At 40.7% G+C, this 27,147-nt stretch overlaps 1 protein-coding gene across 1 annotated transcript in view; it reads left to right on the top strand.

Annotated features, from left to right (window-relative positions):
- The window catches only part of ANKFN1 (ankyrin repeat and fibronectin type III domain containing 1), a 184,966-nt gene that overhangs the window by 115,325 nt on the left and 42,494 nt on the right, over positions 1–27,147 (top strand). Inside the window, 7 exon segments of the mRNA XM_027870305.1 lie at positions 3,367–3,466; positions 3,800–3,932; positions 5,245–5,361; positions 9,939–10,154; positions 19,413–19,579; positions 24,166–24,316; positions 26,205–26,373. Coding sequence (XP_027726106.1) covers positions 3,367–3,466; positions 3,800–3,932; positions 5,245–5,361; positions 9,939–10,154; positions 19,413–19,579; positions 24,166–24,316; positions 26,205–26,373 — 1,053 coding nt within the window.

The raw sequence follows: 27,147 nt of genomic DNA, 5'->3' as shown, positions 1-27,147 counted from the left end.
TACATGAAATCAACAAAATACTGGTCTGTTACAATGGACAATGTCAGTGCCATACTGTAAAAGTTAAAGGGCACATCCCTTCTTAGTGTAATAATCAATAATGTTTGGTTTTTATGAGAGTGGTTATTAGCCTGGGGCAGGGGGGATGATATACCTTCTAAATAAGCATGTTTGAGCATCTGTTGGAAAATTTGTTTAGAGGCTTAGTTCACATTTAGTGTTTTTTGATGCTATGTCACCCTATGGACATATCTTGAATTATGAAAAAGCCTAGTATCTTTTTTTTCATAGCAACTATTATCTTGCCATGCTTGCCCCATCCTGCATTCATAAAGATGATTTTTTAATTAACTCAAGTGTAGAATTTGACATTAATCCTATTAAATTTTAGCATATCAGATTGGTCTCAACATTCTAGCCTATCAAACGCCCTCCCCTCCTTTTATTTGTATTCAGTGTCTGTCATTTGGCCTCCACTGTATTAAAACATCAATCACAAGGGGGTCTCTCTCTTAGTCGTTGCCAGCAAGATTCTTTCCAGAGTCCTTTTTAATAGGCTGATTCTTCACCTGGAAGATGGTCATCTACCTAAGAGCCAGCGTGGCTTCAGAAAGGCCAAGGAATGGTCAACATGGTGTTTGATGACCAATAACTCCAGGAAAAATGGCAGGAGCAGAGCAGAGGTCTGTATACAACATTCATCAATGTAACCAAGGCTTTTGATACTGTCAGTCAGGAGGGCTTGTGGAAGATGATAGCAAAATTTGGTTGCCCAGAGAAGTTCATCAGTATTTTATGCCAGCTCCATGTTGGCACTCTTGCACAGATTCTGGATAAAGGATGGTGCTCTTGTGTTTTCCCAGTCACCAATGAAGTGAAGCAGGGCTACATACATGCTCCCATGATGGTTTCTTAGCATGATGTTTTCAGTGATGTTGTCAGATGCCTTCAACGAGGATGAAAATGGCATCAAGGTCAGCTACTGCACTAATGGTAAATTATTTAACTTGAAAAAGCCACAAGCCAAGATGAAAGTGGAGGGAGAGTTGGTGCACAACTTTTGTTCATAGATGATTGTGCACTCAAAGCAGCCTCTAAGGCTGTGATGCACCAGAAAGTGGATCAATTCTCTGCCACATGTGCTCATTTTGGTCTGACAATTAATACCAAGAAAACAGAGTTTCTCCACCAGATAGCACCACATCATCCACACATGGAACCATTGGTTACAGCAAATGAAGAAATTTTGAATGCTATTGCTAAGTTCACTTACTTTGGCAATATACATTCCAGGGATGTACACATAGATAATGAGTTTGATGCCCACATTGCTAGAGCTGGCTCAGTGTTTGGAAGGCTCCAAAAGAAAGTGTGGAACAAAAGAGGTATTAACCTGCCTACCCAAATGAAGGTCTACAGAGCTGTTCTGCTGACCTCATTATTGTATTCCTGTGAAACCTGGACAGTATACCAGTGCCATATGCCAGGAAACTGAATCGCTTCCATGTGAATTGTCTTAAGAAGATTCTGAAGATCACCTGGCAGGATAAGGTGCTAGACACTGAAGTTCTTTCTTGAGCTAAACTGCCAAGAATTCAAACTCTACTACAGAGAGTGCAACTCTGATGGGCTGGCCACATTGTTCAAATGCCAAATGTATGTTTTCCTAAAAGACTATTTTACGTAGAACTCACCCAAGACAAGTGCTCACACAGAGGTCAGAAGTGATAAAAGAATACTCTCAAGGTCTCTCTGAAGAACTTTGGTTATGTGCTCTGGACATGGTGGACCACTTTGCAAAGACATGGATGGAAGTAGGAGATAGGATGTCATTCATAGGGAAGAGTTAGTAGGCCAGTTTGGCTAGATCAGAAAGTGTGTGAACTAACACAAATAACTAAATGCAGCATCATAGAGGACACCATTTTGTCTGTCCCTCATCCCTCACCCCTCATACACACCTTAATTACCTTGGGTAATCTCACAATATTTGAGCCAGTGTTTGGCAGACATGGTGATAGCAGATGCCAGCTCCATGACATGTCACCCAAAGTGTCGGATGATCTTGAGTCAAGAACAAACCAACAAACAAGCAACCCAATACTTTCTTGTTCATACGTACCTTCCAGTTAAAGCAGCCAGGTGGAATGATAGATAGAACACTGGATGTGGAGTTAAGGAGACCTGAGTTCAAATTCAGCCTGATACATTTGCTAGCTATGTGACCCTGGGCAAATCACTCAAGTGTTGCCTGCCTCAGTTTCCTCATCTGTAAAATGGGGATAGTAATAGCACCTACTTCCAGGAGTTGTTGTGAAGATAATAAGAGATAATATTTTTAAAGCACTTTGTAAATGTAAAAGTGATATATAAATGCTAACTATTATTATCATCCTAAGTATGAAGAGTTTATAGGACATCTTGTTCACATGTAAAATGAATATGTCAGCTTTTGGATTTGGTGTATTGTACTTCATTAGCAGTGGCCTTCCTGGAACAATGGACTACTGGGTCCTGTCAACATTGTGCTGGGATATGTTTAGCAAGGGAATATGGATAGATATTTTATTGGTATAGAGAACCTGTTAATGAAGAAATTCCCACTACCAATGCAGGTCAGCACCTTTTCTGTAATTTATAATCTTGTAGAGTTGCCTAGAGCCCTGAAAGGCTAAGTTACTTGCCCAGGCTCACACAATCAGTATATATCAGAAGCGATGCTTGGCCCCAAGTCTTCCAGGCTCTGAGGCTAACTCTCTATCCACTACTGACTTACATATTAAAATGAAAATCAGAGAATAACTAAGGCAGGGCTTTTCTAGTGCTGAAAAGTGAAAATTGATATGAAGGGGGAGCTTCTCTCTTTCCACGGCCCACTTCACAAGTAAATCATTGATCTAAAAAGTATAACATAAAAGTTTTCTAATGGTTTCATTTGGAGCTATAAATAATAATTTGTAGGGCTAGAAAAATGGGTTGGAGTCTTATAGAGGGCTTTAAATGCTGAAAAGAAGACACTGGATTTTACCCAAGAGGCAATAACTGAATTGATTGGGAAAGTAAATGATATGGTCAGACCTATGCTTTAGGAATAACAATTTGACATCTGCATGGAGAATGGATTGGAAAGAGAGGCTGGAGCTAGGGAATTAGCCAATTAGGACTGGCTATTAACAGGGTACATAATAGGGTCCACTAAGAGAGGAAAAAAAGGGGAAAGTAATGGCAACAACCCTCTCCCACCCCCAAATGACACTGAGGAGCAGGGAGAATGGAGGGAAACTATTTTCTACCCTTAGTGTTATTCTGACAAACTGAAATCCTACTACAGGTTTGGTTTTGTTTATTTCCATTTTTTGGTTTCAGAAAGTTCAAAATTACAGAACACAGGACGAAAGCAGTCAGTCTCAAGAAGCCTGAAACATCTATTCCATTCCTCAAACAAGTTTGTGAAGACCTTAAAAAGGTGCGTTCTAAGTATTGCTTCTAGGAAACACCCTAACCCATAATCTTGTCTTCCCAGGAATCCACTGGTTTGGGAGCAGCAAAATGAAAATTTCTACCTTCAGTGACTCCTCTCACCCCCAAGAGTAGTAAGGTCATTCTTCTCAGTGTTTGGAGAAGATGGTAATTTCTCCACTAGTTCTCCCTAGAGTGTTGGAAATACCTAGCAGGAATCATAAGTACATATAATTATATCGAATTTGGCCTTTGCAAAAATATTTCCCTGATTCAGGGTTAGTGAAGGCAGAGAAGACTAAGGATGATGTTTTATTTTGCTTTTTTTCTTTCTTTCTAGGGGACTTTATATAGCTGTTATATTTTATTATAAAGATAATATGTTAGTCACCAATGAAGATCAAATACCAATTGTTGAAATCGATGATTCTCACTCCAGTTCCATTACGCAAGATTTTCTGTGGTTCACAAAGGTACACTGGGGTTTTATTTCCTACTTTCACCAAAAGATACATCATTGTCTGTGCATCCTGAGTTGGGAGGAGGAGCAATTTCAGTAAAGTCAATTTTAAAAAAACTTCTTGTCTACTGTCCTTGAGTTCCACATTTCAATTTTCCAAGGGAAACCAATCAGTGAATCAACAAGCATTTATTAATCACTTTCTATGTGCCAGGGACTGTACTAAGTGCTGGGGATACAATGAAAGGCAAAAGACAATCTCTGTTCCCAAGGACCCCACAGTCTAACATGCAAACAATTATGTACAAGTAAGTTAAACACGGGATAAATTGGAGATAACCAATAGGAGGAAAGCATTAGCATTCAGGAAATCAGGAAAGGCTTCTTGTAGGAGACACTTTTGGTAGAACTTGAAGGAAGCCAAGAGTTAGGATACTGAGGTCTTAGGACACCCCAGCTTCACAACTGACTAGCTAGATGTCACAACCCCTATCTGGACCTCCACCCTTTCATCAGTAAAGTGAGGTTGTTGAACTACCTGACTAAGGTCCTTTCAAACATAGGTATGTTGGAGCTGGCTCACACTGGCTGGTGAGAGTTGTTAAATTTTCAGTGTGCACATTTACAATTTGGAAATTTACAATTGCTACAAATCAGAACTTAATTTATTGTTTTGATGATTGTCTAGACTTAAGAGGGTGACAGAGAAAAATGTGAATAATGCAAATTAAACTTAAAAGTATGTCATAAATATATTTTTCCAGAGAGTAGTTGTTAAATATTTTACCAGCATGCCCCTGTTTCCAATCATAATATAGTCATGTTTCAAGAAAAAGCTACCAAATAATGCCTATGCTTTAAAATTTCAAAACAAGCAGAATGGATTCCTAGATTTAGAGATGAAAAGGACCTCAGAGGCATCTAGTCCAATCACTCCATTTCACAGGTGAGAAAACTGAGACCCAGAAAGGTTAAGTGTCTTGCCCCTAGTCATACCAATAGTGAGTAGCAGAGTTAGGATTCCAACTCAGTTTGCCTGACTCCAAATCTAACACTCTTTTCCCTAGACCCCACTACTCAAATCATAAAACTGGCAAAGATCCAGATGAAGTCATTGCTGTCTACACAATGGATCTGACTGCCTTATCAGTATTCAAATCCTGTTTCAACTAGATAGAAATTAAAATTTCTGTAGGACACCCACAACATTTCCTTTTCATATTTTGATGCAAAATCTGAGCCACACACTAGCCAAAATAAATAAATAAAATTGGAGGGGGATGTTAATTAAAATGCAGAAAATGATCCCATGACTTGTTTTGCAGTTGTCTTGTATGTGGGAAGACATCAGGTGGTTGCGGCAAACCGTACCTATCTCCATGTCCTCATCCACAGCACTGCAGGCCAGGCAGAAGATGCTCACAGCCACAGCTCAGCTACAGGTGAGGAACCTAGTTTCCATTCTAAAGGCCCAAGAAAAACTGTGAAAGACTTTCTCACAAGCTCATCCCTCTCAGAAATATTCACAATAAATCCTGGAATAGGGACGGGTGGCTTTCTCTCTTCATGGCCCCCGAGAAGCATTGGTAGTTGCTTATTCAACAACTATGCTCCTACAAGGTATCTATTTCCTGACAACCAGCAACAGACATATGTGGCTTTGGTTACCTTCAAGGACATGGATACAGTCACTTAGAATCTGTGAAGAGTTCAGGAAAGTGTCAGGAGAATAGAAAGCCACTAGCATTGTCTCACATAGTATAAAGTGAACTCAGGGTAATGACTTGGAAGATAAAGTGTAGACATTCCCAATGTATTTTTCTGCACTATTTCTTTTTTTTCTTTTCCTTCTTTGCTTTTTTTGCTTCTGCAGGTTTTACCTTTAATCCTAAAATTATTCTTAATCCTCCCTTACCATCAGCCCACACAGATCAGGTCTCAGAGCCCCCCAAGGATACTTGTAGGTTACAGAGCTCTTCCTAGAAATGGTATTGAATTCCAAGCTGGCTGGGGAGACAGAGTATTTGTCTCTGCTGTGTTTCCCTTTCGTGGTTTCCTGGTATTATGTGAATTTATGGTTCTGAGCACTTAGTCTTATCCCTTGCCTAGAGTGGGGTCACTGGTCTGTGGGATGCTGCTGGGTTATCCACTGCTGATTGAGATGGGGGATGTGGGGAGAGGGTTGTCCATTTAATTGGCACACCTGAATTTTTTTGAGTCTTCCTAGAATACTTTCATAGAAAGCCAATATACATTGAAAAAGAAAGGGCAAGGTATATGGGGGAAGGGAAGAGAGGGAAGACAGGGATGAAAAGGTGAAGTGAATATAATTTGCTTGTCAACTACCATTAGAAAAGTAGAGTAAGACTCAAAAGACTGAATCCTATTCTAAGTAAAAGGGAGGAGGGAAGAAACTTCCATTAACTCCTGGATTGCCACACCATATTGAAATGATTATGGACTTCTGGCTCACTTCTGGACTTGATTTCCTAGTCTCCAGCTGTCCATCATCAAATGTTCACTCCAGGTCCATTCATTTGTGAGTCTTAGTATATTTTCCCTTTTTTATGAAAATTCAATAGAAGATTTTTCTTCTGTTGAAGGTTTTCTTTAAAAGTGCTATAAAACTCTATAGCATCACTCCACTAAAAACCTGATGGGATGCTCCTAGCTGTACTTCAAAAGTCAGTACTTGATATGTTTGCCTTGGGAACCACCTAAAGAGGTCAGATACTTACTGGTTGTCCAGACACTTTGGGTAAATTCCTTAGTTTCCTCTGCAAAATGAGGGAGTTGGGTTAATTGAGCTGTAAGATTCCTTGCAGCTCTATAGTTATGACCCTATGACTCAGATCTACCAAAAGGACCTTGTTTTGAAGTAGATTCTTGTAGCAGGCCATTGGACTGCGTTAAGCCCAATGATAGCATGACAGAGAGGTCATAGTGTCTGCATTTTCAGCCACTTAATCAAGGAAAATTCTCCCAATGAGACATACTAAGTCCTAAAAGGGTGTTTGATGCAGTATTTTCCATCCAAATGAGACTCCTTTGTTCCCATCCATCTAATGGGTTCATTGTCAGCTCTCTGCTTCCTCTTGTCCTATTTCTCAGCACAAACAGAAAATAGCCATTTACCCTCCCTTACACAGTCTCCCATCAGAGATCTGAGACTGTCTAATCTGGCACTTATCCTAAAAAACGTAATCCCAGTACTTTGACCTTTGCTAATAAGACCCATTACCCAAACTTTTAATCACTTTGTCTGCTTTCCTCTAAAACCAGTTATATAAAATCTCTGGAAATGTCAAAGCATGAAAAAAAATGGAAAAAAAAAAAGCCTGTTGTGTTATCCCCAACCCCACCCTGGTTGAAAGGAGTGAAGGAAGTTTGTGCAAAAACTGAAATGTCATTCACTATTTTTTTAAAGCACATTATCTAAAGTAACTTGGTAAATTTAAGAACATAAAAATGTATTAGCCAAACCTTGGTTTGCTTGCAGAATCACCCTGCCTGGTATATTATAGAATATTCAGACGATAATTACAAATTTGTTTCTTTGACAGGAATTAAGAATGTATTGATGTTAAATTTTGTTATTAAAAAGCTAAACTTTTGGGAAACTGACTTCTCTACATTTTTGTTTTTTGCCAGCTACTGAAAAGCAGGCAAAAAGGTAAAAACTGAAGAGACTGGCAATGTTGCAGTAAGTCCAAATCCTTTGAGACCTTGTCAAAAAGACAGAAGCATATTTGCCAATTTTCATATCAAAAGTTAGCAAAAGGAAGGTCATAAGCAAAGAAAGCAGGACCAGCTGGAGGGTGATAAGTACCTCACTCCTGCATCGGAGAGCTGTGCTCTGCTACTTAGGCTTGGTGTCCTTCCTTCAGAGATTTGGAGCTAGAAAGAAACATAGGAATCACCTGGTCAAGTCCTCTCCTTTTGCTGTTGGAGAATCTGTGGCTCAGAGAGTGGCTTGCTCTAGGTCACATAGGTAGGAAGTGGCAGACTCAACTTCACTTCCTCCAATGCCAAATCCCGTTCTTTCCTCCCTACTACAAAAGGACTACTCTGATATTAGAGGAAGGGAACAAACATTTGCACAGCATCTACTACTTAGCATAGTGCCAGGCACTTTACAAATATTGTCTCAGTAGATCTCACAATAAACCTTCAAGATAAGTGCTGTCATGATCACCATTTTACAGTAAAGGAAACTGAGGCAAACAATAAAGGACTTGCTGAAAATCTCACAGCTAGGAAGTGTCTGAGGCCAGATTTGAAACCAGGTCTTCCAGACCCGAGGCCCAGCACTCCATCCACTGAGCCACCTAGCTGCCTCAACAGAGGTACCACCACAGAAAATTTTAAGTTGCTCTCATTTAGGTTTTCTATTGAATAGCTTTTAAAAATCATTCTGTGGTAGTAAAGGGTTGTCACAATACAGAAACAACTTAGCTTTAACATAATTCTTAAAAAAAAGAATTTCCTTAATTCAAACCTTTTTCCATTTTCCTTGGGGAAATCCTATCTTCCAAAAACAAATCTTTGTCTGAGTTCTCATATCTCTGCTGTTCACTTCCTCCAACTTCTCCATATCACCTCAAATAGAACTCCACCCTCTGATAAAGGGTGATACTGAGAAAGCAGGAAGGTGACCTCACAATATCTGAAAGTTATGCTTATTTTTCAAGTCCTAATTCAGAGCTTACATAATTCTTGATTCTCAATTCCTGTTTAACTTATGGGTCCACTGTGATGCCCAGATTTTTTCCTTACTAGGGGATGATGGTGATGATAATTATCATTATTATTCCATAGCACTTTAAAGTTTATGAAGCACTTTATATTTGATTTATACAACAACTCAGTAAGATAAATCCTATTGTTATTTCCATTTTATGGACGGGAAAACTGAGACAGAGACCTTAAGTGATTTACCCATGGTCCCACAGTCAAATCAAGTCCACGAGCATTTATTATATACTATTTATGTGCAAGACGCTATGCTATGTATTGGGGATATAAATACAGAGCTGCCAGATGACATTCATTCCTGCATCCTACACTAGTTCTAGGATCCCTTGGGACCTCTTTTTGTCCATATGCTTTCTGCCCTAGTGCCTTATCTCATTCTTCTTGAAAAAGTTCAGATGTTCTGCATGCAGGCATACTTCTGGCTAAATCCCAACCCCAGTGTTCGAAGACCTCCCCATCTGTCTCCTTAAGCCAAAAATGACTTCCTGTGACTTTTTCTTGCCTTTCCTGAACCAAATTTGGTCTGGTGCATTTTCTAGATCTTTGTGGAGGAGATTTGATTGGGAGCTATGCTTTACTGCTTCCCTTCACTCAGCCATCTTTTGAACTTGGACTTTCTCAATGGATTGGTTAGTTTTGCTGAACTGTTTTTTTCCCCCTCTTCTTTATTCTCTGTTATAAAGGAGGGCTCTTGGGGTCAGAGGAGGGAGGGAGGAGGAATACACTTGGAAATGTAGGTTATGTCAACAAAAGATATTTATAAAATTTATATGGGAAAACAAAAAGGAATATTATATAGAGGGAACATCAAGTAATCTAGATCACTCTGAAAGGACAGCTTGGAACCCCATTACGAAGGGCTTTATATGCATAATAGAGGACTATTTTATTCTCGAGGCAGTAGGGGACCACTGATGCTTATTGAGTAAAGAGATTGACATAGACTTTTGCTATGTGAGTATCAATTCAGCAGCTATGTAAAGAAAGGATTGAAGAGGAAGGAGCCTGGGAGTGGGAAGAGATTTATAGATATTGAGTTGGAATTTTCAATTGTAATTTTTGTGTCTCTTGCTATAATGTGTTCAGCCAGATGTTGAAGTTGTTCTGTAAGGGCTTCTGTTTTGATGATATCACCTATCTTAGTGTTAAATCTACATCAGCACTTTCTGAGAATTATCCAAGAATAACCCTGTTTCTTTCATGACAACCATAGTTTTTCTCTTTGCAATTTCACCTAAGCTATCAATAACACATTCATTTCTAGAATTTACTTGGAACCCACAATTTGGGAAGAGTTTACTATGAGCCAATTAAGGATCGGCATGGAAACATCATCATAGTCACAATCAGAGAAGTGGAAACACTCTATTCGTTTTTCAATGGTAAATGGATGCAGATATCAAAGCTACAGAGCCAGAGAAAATCACTGTCAACTCCAGAGGAGCCAACAGCCCTAGACATCTTAGTCATAACCATCCAGGTAGTGTTTTTTTCTGTTTACCTGTATGTGTGTGATTTCAAACACCCTTGAACAAAGATAATAACAGATCATATTTGCATTATGCCACAGTTGGAGAGCACTTCCCCTCCTTTTATATCATTTGATCTTTATGACAAGTATTATTATTATTATTATTATTATTATCCCCATTTTACAGATGGGAAAACCAAAAAGGGCAAGTGATTTGCTCAAGATCACACAGTCAATGAATGTTTGAGGTAGGATTTGAACCCAAGTGTGTCCTAACTCCAAGTACCAAATTAGATACTACAAGTCTCCAAACTAGGAGCCATAGTGTGACCTCAAGAGTCGTGTGATCAACCAAATAAAGGATGAAAAAATAGGTAACATCCCACCCTTCCAGCAAAGGTCTATTATAGGATTTGTCTCCAACACAACCAAACCTACCTTTATCTCCCAGTGCTCCTCAGTTTTGCTTGCTTCCTCAACTCTACAGATTCCTAACCTCTCCTCTTCTGAGCCAGGACAGTTATCATTTAACCACTATACAGGCACTCACAAGTAGTGGGGCAGGTGCCACTGAGAAAATTCCGCACCCTCAACATTCCCACCTCCTATCCCCTGGATTACCTTGTGGCTCCAGTGGGCACTCCTCAGTGGATAAACTCTACCAAATCAATGATCACTGAATAAGAGTCCTACCTCTCACTTTTTTGTTTTGTTTCAGACAGAACAAGTAACACAAGATGAAAAGGCATGGATGGGTTGTGATCTTCATCACAGAGCTCATCATCTTGGCATTTATCTCAAACTTACCCCTTTTCCAAATTTCCTTATCATTTAGAGGGCATCACTATCCTTTAGTCACCTAGGTTCACAACCTTGACATCATCCTCCACCCCTCACTTTTTCTCAACCTGCATACCCAATCAATTATCAAGTTTTGTCAGTCCTGCCACAGCCTCCCTCCCAAACATCCCCTTCTCTTCACTCATACAGCCACCACCCTAGTTCAGACCCTCATCACATCACAGCTAGATGATTTCAAAGAGTTCTAATTGATCTCCTGCCTTAGATCAGCCCATCCTCCACTCTGCAGCCAGAGTGATTTTCTTAAATTTCAGATTTGGCTGTATCATTCCCCTATTCAATAAACTCTAGTGGTTCCCTACTGACTCTAGGATCAAATACCATTTTGTCTTTATCTCATGCTTTAAAAATATCTATTTTGTGTAAGTTTAACAATATAAATATTTATTATTATAGTAGCATGACTATGATATATAACTAAATATAAACCTGTCATGGGTTGGTTGTTCATCCTTGGTGTTTGAAGAGGACCAAAATGCATTCATTATTTCGGGGTAGATGTACAATGTGTCCAAATGTGACTGATAAGACCAATACAAGCTCAGAAGGCTCTACCACAGGTTGAAGCATAGGTGTATGTATGCTCAAAGATGTTTTATGGATAGGAGTAAACAATTAGGATTGTTTGGAGGCCACTAGACTGTAACAAGAGCTTTAGTAACTAAATACCAAGAGTCATTTTAGTAAGTAATAATGGAAGAAGTCAGAGTGGGAGGTTGAGGAAGGTACACAACCAGCTCTATATCAAGGAGAGCAGAATCTTGTAAAGCTCAGAAAAGGGTCCTCATTTATAATGATAAAGATAGTTATAAAAACAACAGCAAAAACAATAATAACAACTCATATTTATATAGTACTTTAGGGTTTGCAAAGCACTTTATACTTATTTCATTAGATCATCACAAAAACCTTATAAAGTAAGCACTATTATTATTCTCATTTTGCAAATGAAGAAACTGAAACTGAAAAATTAAGTGACTCAACTAGGGTCACACAGGTAGTGTTTAAGGCATAATTTGAATTCAGATTGACTCCAGGACTCTATTCATCATGTCAACTAACTCCTTCCTCATATCCGGAAGTAAAGAGAATTAATACTGTCCTCATCTCTAAATGACCCTTATTAGATGATAGACACTGTGCCAAGACAATAACATGGTTGCAGTTCCTCTCCTGTCCACTAGGAGGTCATAATCTAAGACACAACAATGGAGGCAGGTAAATGGGTAGAGGAACTATTACTGGCCATAGGAAAATGACATTAAAAAAGAACTGGAATAGTCTTAGGGACTTCAGTTGAGGCAGAACATTGCTTGTTATGCTAAAGAGCGTCCAGAGGAGAGCAACCAGAATGGGGAAGGTCTTTGTGCCATGTGAGGATTAGATGAAGGAACTAGGGATGCTGGGGGAAACATGGCGGCTGTCCACAAGTACTTGAAAAGTTGTCTGATGAAAAGTTGATTGGCCTTGTTTTTCTTGGAAGTACTAGGGATAATGTGTGAAAGTTACTAAGGTGCAAATTTAGACTTTATGGGAGAAGAAACATCCAAACAATGAGTTATCCAGAAGTGGAGTGGGATGCCTTGGAGTGGGGGTGGGGATGGAGGAGAGGGGAGGTAGCAGCTTCCTTCCCCTTCATTAGAGATTGGAGATCTTTGAGCAGACTCTGGATGACCAGTCATCAGGTAGGTTGTAGAAGGAGTTTCGTATCAGGTACAGGATGTCCTCATTGGATGCTGAGGTCCTCTCCAACGCTGGAATTTTGTGACTCTGAACTTGGAGCTAGGTAATAACAAGTGTAGGTCAAAAGTAAAGGCATTGGTGGGGGGAGCAAATAAAAGAGAAGAGCTTCAGCTTGGAGCTGTGGCTACAAAGATGAAATAAGGCACAGTTAGTCAATTGACTTTTTTTTGGAGGCAATCAGGGTTAAGTTACTTGTCCAGGGTGACACGGCTAGTAAGTGTCTGAGGCTGAGTTAGTCAATTGGTTATCCAGTCAGTCAACAAGCATTTATTAAGCATCTAATATATGCCCGATACTGAACTATGCACTGGGAATAGAAAAACAAGCAAAAAGAAACATGCTTTCTGCCCTCAAGGAATTTACATTCTAACAAGGAAAGACACCTCATAAAAGGGATCTAAAAATCGAGGCGGAAAATTGGAAGAGTTATAATCAGAGCCAGAAGAGGAACTAAGGGCTGGCCTAAGGCCCTTCCTCTAATGAAGATTCTAGGAGGTAGTCACTAATGGGAGAAGGTGACCTCAATGGTGGAAACTTGTTCCAAAGTAAGAACGGGTATGTGCTATGAAAGGTTCTTCCTGTAGTAGAAATGGTTTGCATCAAATTATCCATAGTCTCTCACTCCATTCCTATTTTTACTCCATTCCATCATAACCACTAATACACATCAGTAAGGAGGCCAATGCAAATTGGAGATGCCGAAATAGGAGACAGCCAGAGGCAGGTTTTGGGTTTTGATTGTGAGGTTTTTGGTTTTTTGTTGTTGTTGTTGTTGTTGTTCTCTTGTGTGAAACTTTAAGGGAAATATTATCAATCAATCCACAAGTATTTATTAAGCACTGACTCTATACCAGGCACTATGCTAAGCTATAAGGATAGAAAGAAAGGCAAAGGACAATCCCTGCCTTCGAGGACCTTATATTCTAATGAAGTATACATACATACATACATACATATATATATATACACACACATTGTATATATATATAACATACTGTATATATATGCACACACATATATACAAATATGTGTATTATATATTTATATTTATCTTCAATTCTATGTAGAGTATAAAGAGTACATAGAGAGGGTATAGAGGAGGTGAGGTAAAGAAGAAGAGAATGGGGGAGAAAAGAGGAGGGGGAGAGGGGGAGACAGTACATATATATGTATGTATGTATACATATGTATATACATATTATATATATATATATTAGAGAGAAAGAATAGAAAGAGTATGTGTATATACAGAGAGTGAAGGGGGAGGAGGGATGGAGGGAGAGCATACAAAACACACTTAGAATAAATGGAAGGGAATGGCCCTAGCCCCCTAAGAGGGGATGGCCCTAGCATCTCGGGGGAACAGGAAAGGCCTCCTGCATAAAGTGGAGGTTCAGCTGAGTCTTGAAGGAAACAAGAATTCCAAGAGGTTGAAGGTGAAGATGTATTCCTGGCATAGAGGACAGCCAGGACAAAGGTGTATAGACAAGAGGCGACACTTTGTACATGAGCAACAGCAAACAGGCTGAGATAGCTGGATTGTAGAATGAGGGAGGGGAGGAAAGAGTCAGAAAACCATAGAAGAATCAAATCTCTAATCTTGGTCCCATTAGCACTGCTAGGTCTGCTCTGACCAATCAAGCAATCCAGCCTGCTAATCTACTTAATCCCTAGCCAAAGGGGTGCCCAGTATGAGAGTGTGTTTCAATTTTTTGTTTTGTCCTGAGCCCTGACAAGCTATAGTGTGGGCCAAGAAGGCTAATTGGGGAAAAAAAAAAAACTAAAGCCTCTAGATTAGATTTTATAGGATTCTGATTCATATGAAATTGATAAAGAAGGCAGAGGAAAATCCCACTAGCTCATTCGTAGATTTCTTTTTCATCATTTATAAACACGTGCTCAAGGAAACATTTAAAAAATCATAATCAATTGAGCTTTTACGGGGTGACTAATACACTAATCCCTGAAGGGATAAACTGAGGTCTGGGCTACCTTAGGTTTTCAGTATTGCTCCCAGAAATACCATTCAGGCCCCAGCATGATATAATACCTGGTTTCTGCTAGACTTATTCCATTAAAAATGTGTTACAGGTGCAGAGAAATTCCAATCTGGGCAAAGGTTGTTAGAGAAGGAGACCAAAAATAGAGGCGGGATCAGATTTCCACCCAGATCCAAGTGGAAAATTTACCCCTGCTGACTGGCACATTCCTGCCTGATGTCGTTTTCTCTCTTCGCCTCTGAACCCTCCCCCCATTTTGCCCCACCCCTTTACAGGTCATTTTCTTGGGGTATAGAACCAGGGGGGCAGGTTTCCAGGCAAGTGTCGGCACTCCTGGAAGTGAGGTACTCATTACGTGGCAAAGGGCCCAGCCAAGGCTCAGATGTCCGCATGAAGCTAGAGATAAGGCCTAGTGACTTGCAAGATCCCAGCCAGGCTGGACAGTCCCCACAGTGCCTAACATGACTGGCATAAACTGTGCAGTTTGCCCCCCCATCCTAACAAAAACACACCCAGAACACTCCCAGGAGGCCCTTAGCTACTTGCTGAGTTTCCTGTTGAAAGTATCACCAACTGAGGGTTCCATGATGGAATAGCCCTATTCAGGTACCACAGTCTTCAATGGGACTGTTGCCATGGCCACAATGTAGTAGTTACTTTGATGCATGTACTTCTGAGCTCCATTTTCCTCATCTGTAAAATAAGGATAATACTTGAACTACTTCCCTCCTGGTTTGTCGTGGTGGAAATTCCATTCAATTTAACAAGCTTTTATTAAGAACCTACTGTGTTCAAAGTAGAAGGCAACTAGGTGGCATAACGGATAGAACGCTGGGCCTGGAGTCTGGAAGACTCATCCTCCTGAATTCAAATCTGGCCTCAGATACTTATTAGCTGTGTGATCCTGAGCAAGTCACTTAACCTTATTTGCCTCAGTTTCCTCATCTGTAAAATGAGCTGGAGAAGGAAATGGCAAACCACTCCAGTGTCTCTGCCAAGAAAACCCCAAATGGTGTCACAAAGAGTCAGGCATGACTGAAACGACTCAACAACAACAAAAATGTTCAAGGCATTATTCAAGATGCCAGGAAAAAAAAGGCCCCTACCTACAAAGATCTTAATTCTACCAGACCAATAAGGCAATGGATGCAAATTACTTTGTAAATGATAAAATGCCATATAAACATCCACCATGAATATTAGTTGTTATTTTCTCCAAGTCTTTCTCCTTCTGTTCTTAAATTATGATTATCAAAACTGAACACAATGCTCTGATTAATTTATTTTTCCCGAGGAAAATTAGTATCATAAACTTAGAGCTGAAAGGGACCTTAGAGTCCTCAAGTCCAACCCCTCATATTACATATAAGGAAATTGAGACACAGAGAGGTGAAGTGACTTGTCATGGGTCCCACACAGAGTAGGTGTGGATTTGAACTCAGGTCTTCCTGACTCTAAGCCCAGCACTCCATCCAAACTTTGACTTCCATGGAGCTCTCCTCTTCCCACATCACCCTTTCAGAATCTTCAGCACTTAGCATAGTACCAGGCACATAGTAGGTGCTAATATTATCTCCATTTTATATGAGGAAATTGAGGCTCATAGAGACTTGACCAGGGTGCCGTGCAATGCCTGACACAGGATTTGAATTCCATCCTGACTCCAAATCCAACGCTCTATCTACTGTGCCATGCTATGTTGCAGAGCACTGATAAGATTGCTTGCTGATCCTTTGTTGTTGGTGTTCCATCGATTTTCAGTCATGTCTGACTCTTCCTGACCCCCTTTGGGGTTTTCTTGGCAAAGATGCTGGAGTGGTTTGCCATTTCCTTCTCCAGTTCATTTTACAGATGAGGAACCTGAGGCAAACAGGATTAAATGACTCACCCAGGGTTGCACAGCTAGTGAGTGTCTGAGACCGTAATTAAAGTCAGGTCTTCCTGACTCCAGGTGCAGTGCTCTATCTGCAGCACCACCTAGCTGCCCCATAAACACTCAAGCTGAACATTTAACAACCAGCTCCCATTAGAATTGGCTTCTGGACACCCCTAGTTAAGTGACTTGTCTAGGATTACACAGCTACTAAGTGTACCACTCAGGATTTGAAAGGTCTTCCCAGGTCCAAGCACAACATGAACTGTACTGCCTACATGCCTCTCAAGGACAGAACCAAAAATGACTAATTAGTAATTGAAACCCAAAATTAATAAGGAGATAGCAAGAGCCTCTGATGAATCGAAGCCATCTGACTCAGATGAACTACATCTTCTGATATTGAAAGAACTGCTACATGTGACTGCTGAGCTAATGTCAAGCATCTCTGATCGATCATCGAGAATGGGAGAAGTGCTCCCGAGTTACATTGACACACTCCCTAGGTGACACAGTGGATGGCGTCCTTGCTTCAAGTCAGAAAGGTCTGAGTTCAAATCCTGATTTAGATCCTCCCTAAGTGACCCTGAATAAATCATTCGATTTCTTTTGGTGAAACTTTCCCAATTTATAAAATGAAAATGATAATAGAGTCTACCTCCTAGGGTTGTTACACAGAAAAATGGAAATAATACGTCCAAAGTGCTTTGCAAACCATAAAGCTTATGCAAACCATATGTAAATATAATATTTATATATTTATGTAAGTGTATATGATAGAATAATTATTTTAATTGTTCTTTAGTAGGTCCTATCTTTCCAATTGACTGTGAGCTCTCTCTCCAGTGACAGAGACTACCTTTAAATTTCTTTTACGTAATCTTGCTCCTGTGGGTCCCACTCCTGCCTCTCCCATGGAGCTCAGTGCACAGTAGTTATTCAATACTTGATTAAGAGACACAGAATGACTCCAAGAAGAAATCTCCTTGATGACAAAGACCAGTCTTGCCACAGAACCCTCACAGAATCATAGACTCTCAGAGTAGAAAAAGATAGACCACATAGGCATGTAGTCCAACATGCTCCTGGCTATAAGTCCCTGTTCAATATACCCAACCAAGAGTCATAGAGCCTCTACTGGAGAAGAGACTCACCATGCCTCAAGGCAGCCCGTTCTTTGTTACCACACAAATACTTAAGAAATTTTCCCCTACCATACATGATTTAATTGAAATAAAAAGACACAACTGAAATCTGCCTTCCACTCCTACTTCTTCCCCCAAAGTGAAACAGAAGAAGTCTAATTCCTCTTTAATTATCTTTCCCCCAAGGCCCACCCTGCTTCCAGATTGTCCTAATACTACCAAGTGTACCACCATCTTCCAAGTCACCCAGGCTTGCAAGCTGGGTATCATCCATGGCTCCCCCCCACATATCCAATCTGTTGCTAAGTCTTTGAAGTGTCTTCTCCGTTTCCAGCATGCCTCTCATACACTCCTTCCTCTCCTCTGACAGTGCCACCACTCTGGTACAGGCCCTTATCACCTCACTCCTGGACCATGGCAATAGCCTGGTGGGTCTCCTTGCCTCAAGTCTCTCCCCACTCCAGTCCTCCTTCTACTCAGCTATCAATGATCTTCCTAACATACAAGTCTGACCATGTCACATCCCTACTCAATCGGATTAACTCCAGTGGTTCCCTATTGCCTAACCGATCAAACACAAAATCCATTTGACTTTGAAAGCCTTCATAACCTGTTCCCTTCTAATCTTTCCACTCTACTTATGCTTTAATTGCCTCCACGTACTCCTTGATCCTGCTCCACTGGCTTTCTTCCTGCTCCTCACATAACACATTCCAATTCCATGACTTTTCACTGGCTGTGCCCCATGCCTGGAATGATCTTCCTCACTTCCACCTCCTGGCTTCCCTGGCTTCTTTCAAGACTCATCTGAAATCCCATCTTCTTCAAAAGGCCTTTCCTGGTCTCCCTTCTCCACACACCCCCTCCCCCAGTTACCCCCCTGTGCAATCACCTTCCATTTACCCTGCCTATATTTTGTATATACCCTCCCTGTTTCCATGTTATCTCCCCCCCCCATTAGAATGTGAGCTCCTTGAGAGCAGGAACTGATTTTTTTGCCTTTTTTTTTTTAATCCCCAGCACTTAGCACAGTGCCTGGCACATAGTAAGCACTTAATAAACGCTTTCTAATTGCCATTCTGACTCTTGGACATGACAATCCTTGAAAAAAAATGTGAAAACAACCATCAGATCATTTCAAAAAGTACTTGTTTCTTGACTCAACATCCCAGGTCCCCCAGTGGATCCTCTTACAGCACAATTTCTTCACCTTCCTTTTCACTTTTTCTGATTGTTCTCCAGCTTACTAATGTCTTTCCTAAAACATGGTTCCCAGAACTGAATACAATATTCCCAATATGAATTGATAAGGGCAAAGCTGAGTGAAATTCCCACCTACCTCTTTCAGGGCACTATGACTTTCATTAAAACCTAGGATTTCATTTATTTTTGGTTTTTGTCTGTCATCAATCAATCAGCCTACATTTATTAAGGACCTACCATGAGCCAGGCTCTGTGCCAAATCACACTATTGACAAATACTGAACTGAAATCTGTACCTGTTGACTTTTTTAACCCAAATGTAAGACTGTACATGTCCCCAATAATTATGACAACAAACTTGATTTCTCAGCCAAATTGTATTAGTGAATCTTAGCAAGGAGAAAATTCCGAACATCTTTGTGAAACTTTTTTCTTCCCCCAGGACATCTTGTCTTACCAGAAAAGGAGCCAACAGCGTCTCCCTCCTGGATTATACCTTGGTTACCTGAAACTCTGCAGTTCCGTGGATCAGATCAAAGTCCTTGTCACCCAAAAATTGCCCAACATTCTCTGCCATGTAAAGATCCGAGACAATGGCAACGTTTCCAAGTGAGTTATTTGGAGGGGTTTTGGGGGAGGGCAAGGGGTTCCTTTGGCCAAATCATTCATAGAATTCAATGATTAGCTATTACTGAGATGAACCATTTGCAAGAGAACTTCCTCAGGGCAACATTCAAGGTAGGTCCTCCCTAGACAGCAAGAGAGTAGATGCCCTGAGGGTTTTGAGAGAGTTACCCACATTCATTGCCTTTTTTTTCCAGGAAGGAGGAATAATAACAAGGATAAGAATCTTTTGAAAATGCCCTAGAAGCTTGGCATTGAGGACATTTACTCCATCATTTTTGAAAAAGTTACCCAATTCTGGTGACATGAGCCAAGCATTACAGCTAGTACCCAATTAAAATTACAGTAATAACTCTCAGCAGCCCTTAGAGGGCCTAGACATTTGTCACAGGTCCTGTGACTACAGATTCAGAAATCTTTCCACTATACTATGATGTTCTCTGGTATTGAAAGCAAAAGAATTGAATCATGCTCAATAGAAAAAAAAAGAGACTATACAGTGAGCCAAAAAGTCCAGTCTCTACCCTCTATAAAGGAAGGCTTTGGGAGGAGTTCAGTACTCCACCCTCCATCCCTCCAATCAGAAGGGAGAAGAGGCTAAGGGAGGTGGTGTCACTAAAGGCTTGTGTTAACAGCAGGATGAGATTAGAGGTGATGAGCTTAACCTAGGAGGGGCATCTTGTTCCATGGAGTTGAAACCAGGCAGAGCAGCAGATGCATAGTGGAGTGAGCCATAGGCAATTACATAAGCAATTAACTTTCTGTGGTCACATAGTTTATTAAACATAGCAAAACTGCAAGGAGAACTGTTAAGCCTTCTCACTGTGCAGTAAGTTACCCATTTGGCCCATCAAAACTTTCTCCAAAAGCCTCTTTCTAGCATTCTTTCTTAGGATGTTGGAAGAATCATTCAGAAAGACTCATTGCCTACCCTTGCCCCTACCACATGTTAGGGCAAACATCAAGGGAAGAGGTTCCATGTTTAGGACCCACCTGCTGCCAACTCGGCACACTAGAGAGAAACAAGGCAAGAAGACCAATGACTTCTTGCCTTCTCATTGGCCTGGCAAGAGTAGCAGCAGTAGCTGATTTTGCACTACTCTGTCCCCATCAACCACCCATGACTCTCATAGAATCATAGATTTAGAACAGAAAAGGCCATCAGAGGTCATCTAATCCAATGCCCCCATTTTATAAATAAGGAACTAAGGCCCAGAGAAGTTAAAATGATAGTGTGCCCAAGATTACATAGGTAGTAAGAAGGGGAGCAAGAATTCAAATTCAGGTCCTTGGACTCCAAATCCAGCACCCTTTTTTCTAGACCCTGCTACTTCCCATCTGGTACTCCCACTGCAGCAATGGCCTCAGAGTAGGTTCCATCACTGGTACGTAGCATCCTTGGCATTATGACTGAAACAGTAATTAATGGCCACACTATCTGCCTGGTCCCCCAGCAGTTCTTTACCTTTGTCTCTGCTTCCTGTGCCCAAAGAGAAAACCAAATGATATGCCATAGCTGAAGCAAATGCTCCAGTCCAGTAGTCAATCCCCCGATTTAGGGGCTGCCAGATCAGATAACAACCAGCCCACATCCCTTTGACTAGAAGCCCTCAGACACCACCTCCTCCTTCTAATTCCCAGGATAGACATGCAATAAGATTTCAGATCTCAGAGACAACAAGGGGAAGCATCCAATCCATTCCACCCACCATGTACAAGTTTTTCTACCACTGCCCTCTTGGATACCTTCTTCCTGTCAAAAGCATGCATTGAGTATAGTCTTAAAGGTGAAAGTAGTAAAACATGGTAGTCTTCAGAAACATCTTATTCTTTTCTCTGATCTCAAACTACACAAGGCCTGGGGGAAAATGATAATTTGTAGGATAAAAATTTATAAAATGTATAGGATAAAAATTTATAGGATCAGAGAAGAAAACACAACAAAATAGATAAAGAGCAGGCCTTGGAGCCAAGAAGACCTGAGTTCTAGTACCACTTTAAGTATGTATAGTCTGTGTGACCCTAGGCAAGTCACCTAACCTCCAATTGTCATGGGTAACTCTCTAAGACTGTAAGTTGCCAATCTTAAATGGTTGAAATGGTGCCAATCTGCATCAGTAGAGGGAATTTGCTCAACTGGGGGTTCCCTACACCAATAAATCACAGGTTTAGTCCCTCCACCCACTCCTCCTTACCCCATACCCATCGCTGCAAGGACATAGAAGGAGCACCATTTTGATTTGTATTCATTCTTCCAATGTTAATCCTAGCGCATTTCTCCCTGTCACTACTCAAGATGTTGGTTTGCAAAAACCACAAATGCCTATCATTGTCATGACAGTTCTACCATGTCATCCAGCAATGATGGTTGGAGGATGGTCAGCTGAGTACTTGATGTACCCAGGAAAATTAGATGTTTAGTGACAATTTTACCAGTTTTGGGGGAGGACTCCTGGGGGGGGGGGGTGAGGGAACAAGTCTACATCTATGATAGTATCAGTGTAGGGAGTTCCATCCATCAATGCCAATTGGCAACTCATCTGTAATACAGGATGCTAACAGGTTTGGTGACTTGTCCGTGGTCATACAGCTAGTATGAGACAGGACCAATATAAAACACTCCCTCTCCCTGTTAACTTATATTCTGTTTTAGGTCCTCAAAAAATGATTTTGATCATTGGAACCTTTGAGTTTTATTGTTCTATGTGCCAATCAAATACATCTCATTTTCAGTCTCCGTCATTACTCATAGAAGTCATGAACCTTTATTTTCTCAAGGCCGCAGGTTCCCCACCCCTGGTTTATACCACAATCAATTTGGTTCTCTGACCCACAGATTAGTGGCCAGGCTGTCATAAACCCTTCACAAGCAAGCCCATGCAGGGATTACACATGGGTGGGAAATTTGTCATTACCTCCTTTTTCTTCTTCCTCAGGAGGGGCCGGGGGAAGATTTTTCTTTGGGCATTTTAAGGGCATCTTGTCAGTCCCTGTGACACTAGAAAAGGAAAATAGGGCCAGATGAGAAGGTTTGGAAGCTGTGAGAAATAGAGTCGCCCCCAAGACCCCTTCAGTGATCCTTTCCAACCTTCTTTGAACAGAAACACTCAGAGGACAGAGCTTAGGATGTTAGATATAACATCCTATATATAAACTTGGAAGGGATCTTGGAGATCATCTGGTCCTACTCCTTCATTTCATAGATGCCCCAATTTCCAGAGAGATTAAGTGATTTGCCATGGTCACACAGGGAGTAAGTGGCAAAGCTAGAATTTGAGCTTAGGGGCTTTGACTCCAAAACTAGCGTGCTCCTCACACACTGCCTCCTAAGGGTATGAGAATCAGATGTGCTCCCCACACAGCGTGACTATTCTTTAACCTTCCCTACTATGTGACCTTTGGAGATAGATGTTCATTGGGAGAAACTGCAAACCAAACAGAATAGATACAGAATAGACAGTTTGTTTATCTGTTTTTCATTTGTCTTTATTTTTTCAAATATTTATTAACTCCCCTTTTAAAAAAAATTCTACACAGCAAACACACATTTGCTGATGTTGTTGTTAAGTTATTTCATTCATGTCCAACTTTCTGTGACCCTGTTTGGGGTTTTCTTGATAGAGATACTGGAGTAGTTTGCCATTTCCTTCTCCAGCTCAATTTACAGATGAGGAAACTGAGGCAAATGGGATTAAGTGACTTGCCCAGGATCACACGACTAGTAAGTGTCTGAGGCCAGATTTGAGCACAAGAAGATGAGTCTTTCTGACTTCAGACCCAGCACTCTATCCATTGCACCACACATAGTACATCAAAAATGAGTGGTATGATTTACCCTCAGTTCTCTGCACTCTGTTTTATAATTGCAATCATCAGAGTTCCAAAGTCTTTCACGGTTGTTTTTCTCTATAATATTGTCATTGTGTAAATTATTGTCCTAGTTCTGCTCACTTCACTCTGCCTCAGATCATAGAAGTCTTCCCCTATGAAATTGTCAAGTGGGCAATTTGTAAGGATTGGTTAGAACCAAGGCTAATTGGGCCCCTGTTTTCCTCATGAAGTTGCCTGTTTGTGATTCCTCCTTTCCCCCTTTTAAGCATCTGGAAGAGAAAGGAAACCAGAATAGTCTCCATGGTTCCAGCGGGCCTAGAGTTGATTTGCCTAAGCTGGCACCAGAGCTCCCTGTGGTTTCCCAATCATTGAACTAACCACCAAATGCCCTGAAGTCAAAGGTGAGGTTTGAGAGCTCTGGGAAGATCTGCAAGTAAAGAGAGATGGTCAAGAAGATAATTCTGAAATATTTCAAAGCTAAGACCTGAGAATGTTCACACATATAAACAAAACCTGCCCCCTCCTACTCACGTTGGCTTTGGTAGTGAAGGCAGCCTTCATGAGGGAGAACTAGTTTGGAATTGTCTTTGAGTGGTAAAGAGCTCAAGTTACACCTTCACAGATAAGTTTTCACCACCACAAATGGGTTATACCAGGTTCTGCACATGTATTACTGTGAGTTCTCAGCTGTGTACTCAACTTTTGTTTTATTTCTAATTTTAACTTGACTCACCATACAGGGATGAGTGGGAATGGATCCAGAAGCTTTCTGTCCCTGAATCTATGGAAAGTATAGCTCATACTTCTGACTGCCCCACTCAGTTGTTCTCCTATGAGCTCCAGATGGCAGTGAAGGCTCTCCTGAAACAGATCAATCTACCTCTACACCAGGTATTCTACTTTACAGTATTGACCTTCTTTGCACAAAAAGTACTCAGGCAGTGAGAACAAAAGTAATAGGTGTTTATGTGCTGTCTTGAATAGAATTTACATGTTGTTAATGCAATGTCTAAATGAAAAAAATGCCTCTGCATTCTGTTCCTTTCCCTCCCTCATTAATTCTTATGCTACAACTCTTTTTCCCCTCCCCAAAGGTCATCCAGTCCCTACTGGGGCCAACCCAACCTAAAAAAACAAAACCCCCCAAAAAGTTGTCTGGGTTCTGTCCAAGTACACTTAGCCTCAACAGCATAGAAGAACCAACAGCTTGTTTTGGAATTCAGATGCATTAGTTAATAGCATACACACATACACATGCATGTACACATACATATATACATATACATAATCAAAAGCAGAGTCATAGCAAGGAATATTTGCACCAGAGTCACGTACCACAAACTAGACATAGGATAAGCAGTATAAGACATATCCCCAGGAGTGGGATTGTAGGAAGTTGGGGGGGGAGGGGAGGTGTCATAAAAGTAACTTTCCCCCAGCTCACCATCTTTAATTAGCTTCCTATTTTAATTAATTATTGCTGCCAACTAGGCACTAAGTTCTATATTTCTATGCTAAAAAAAAGTTTAAATGCTATCGTACCCTCCAAATTCAATGTTCTCTAAATTTGACACCCTGGAATGAAGCCCTAATCACCCCACCTTAGTTATAGCTTTTTTAAAAGGTGGTCTTATTTGAAATGATATGCCATGGGCTCTTACCTCAGATAGAGTACTTGTTGTCAGAGAGTTTTCTAGTCCTGATCAAAATGTAGAAGTTCAATAACTTCTCATATTCAATCCTCTCAGTTAATGTTTTAAAGATTAAGTTGACTTGGTTTTCCCCATGAAATATTCTCCATCTTCCCTGAAGACAAATCAAAAGGATTTAGCCTGTAGGCAGAAAGACCTTGCCAATAGTGGGAAAAGTATGTGGATATGCCCTTGTCTTTTAAAAGCTGCCTTTAAAAAGCACAACATAATCAAACACCTGTTGGGACTGACCCACCTTTAAGCAATGGAACGAACTGATTAATTTCAAGAGAGCCCTTCTCTCCCTGCCATAATCCAATTTTAAGTTGGGACTGCAAGGTCAATATAGTACTGTCACCAGTATGGTACAGAATGAAGTCCATAATCAGAGCCTGACATGCTCACACACAGTGCCTTGCTCATTGTGCACACATAATAAATGTGTGTTGAGTTGAAATATTTGCAGAATGGATAGACGGCTGACAGCAGAGTCGTTAAGAAGACAGCTATATTATTCCAGTTGGAGCCACTCTTGGAACGAAGAACTAGTTCTCCTTAAGATAGTCAATTCTATTAAAGGATTTCTTTGGCTTAGCAGGTTCGAAGAGGCTCACATTTCATTGGTGACTCTCTTGGACTGTATATACATGTTGGGAAAAGGCTGCCTAACTGCATGCAACAATTTTTTTTTTTGATGCTAGTAAAATTTTCTCAGACCTTGGCCAGAAACTGCATTTTTCCCCCCTAACCAACCTAAATTGAAAGTAGTGGATTTTTAATTCAATCCATTTTTGCTGTTCCACGTAATTATATTCATCATTTCAAAAACGCCACAGAATTCAATCATTTTCTGCCTTTTTATAACAAGCATAAATGTTGTTTTCGGCGTTTATGTGGAACATTACTGCCTTAAATCTTGATTTTATATAGCATTATTAAATGGGCTGAACCCTAATATTTATGTTGTATAAAAATTCCAAGCTTGAAGTCATGTAATTTTGTTAGATGTTTTATGCCGGGTTGGTGTTGTTTATGTAAGTGCCATGTTGTAACTCTCCTATTTTTTCTCTGCGCGTGTCCCTCTACAGGCCAGGCACTTCCGTCTCTACACACAGGAGGTGTTGGAAATGGGTCACAATGTCTCCTTTCTTCTCCTGCTCCCTGCCTCAGACGACGTCTGTACGGCCCCAGGACAGAATAATCCTTACACCCCACACTCAGGATTTCTTAACCTCCCTCTTCAAATGTTTGAACTTGGTACATACTAGCTTATTCCACCTAGAAATAGTAACCCAGCCCCCTTCGAATCAAATCACAAAGTGATATCTGTTCCCCCCTTGTCCCAGTGGAGGGCCAATAAATCACATGATAGCTTTGGCAACAGCCCTCCCTAGAACTGTGTACAAGTCAGTGAGAAAGCAAAACCCTCTGACTATGGTGTGTGCTGGAGGGGTAATTATTGAAGGCTTGCAAAGGCAGGCCAGAGAGGGGGGAGTCCAGACAGAAAGTTCATAGTCATCAGGCTGCAGGCAGTCCCTGCTTTTCTTAAAAGGGAAAATACAAGAACCGATGTGGTCATGAAAAGAACTCCTCCCCAGCCCCTACCCCCAACATACACCACAAAAAAAAAAAAAAATGAGAGTTTGCATCACTTTGGAGAAAATTTCTGCACTCCTGGATGGTCAATATTTTTTTTTCATTTCTTTTGTTTCTTTTTAAATGAAATTTGGATTTGAAAAACAAAATTCCTGTCAAGAAATCACTTCAGAAATTGAGGTCTCCCAATGACTAACAGGGTTTCTTGGGATGCAATGTTGTTAGAAGGATGCATATTTCTGAAAATTATAAGATCTTATCCTGAAATGAATGGCAAGGCCCCAGTTTCTATGTATTCATGAAGGTGCCTGCCTCACATGCTCCCCACCCCCCAAGCATGGGACTGGCAATGCTTCGTCTGTATTCCCATGCTTCATCTTTTTAGCCAAACCAATAAGAGGCAATTAGCAAGAAAGTTCAGTCAGTTCAACTGAA

Source organism: Vombatus ursinus, unplaced genomic scaffold (assembly GCF_900497805.2).
Source record: "Vombatus ursinus unplaced genomic scaffold, bare-nosed wombat genome assembly UNPS02014797.1, whole genome shotgun sequence".
NCBI classification, from domain to species: domain Eukaryota; kingdom Metazoa; phylum Chordata; class Mammalia; order Diprotodontia; family Vombatidae; genus Vombatus; species Vombatus ursinus.
This window is presented reverse-complemented; position numbering and strand designations above follow the sequence as displayed.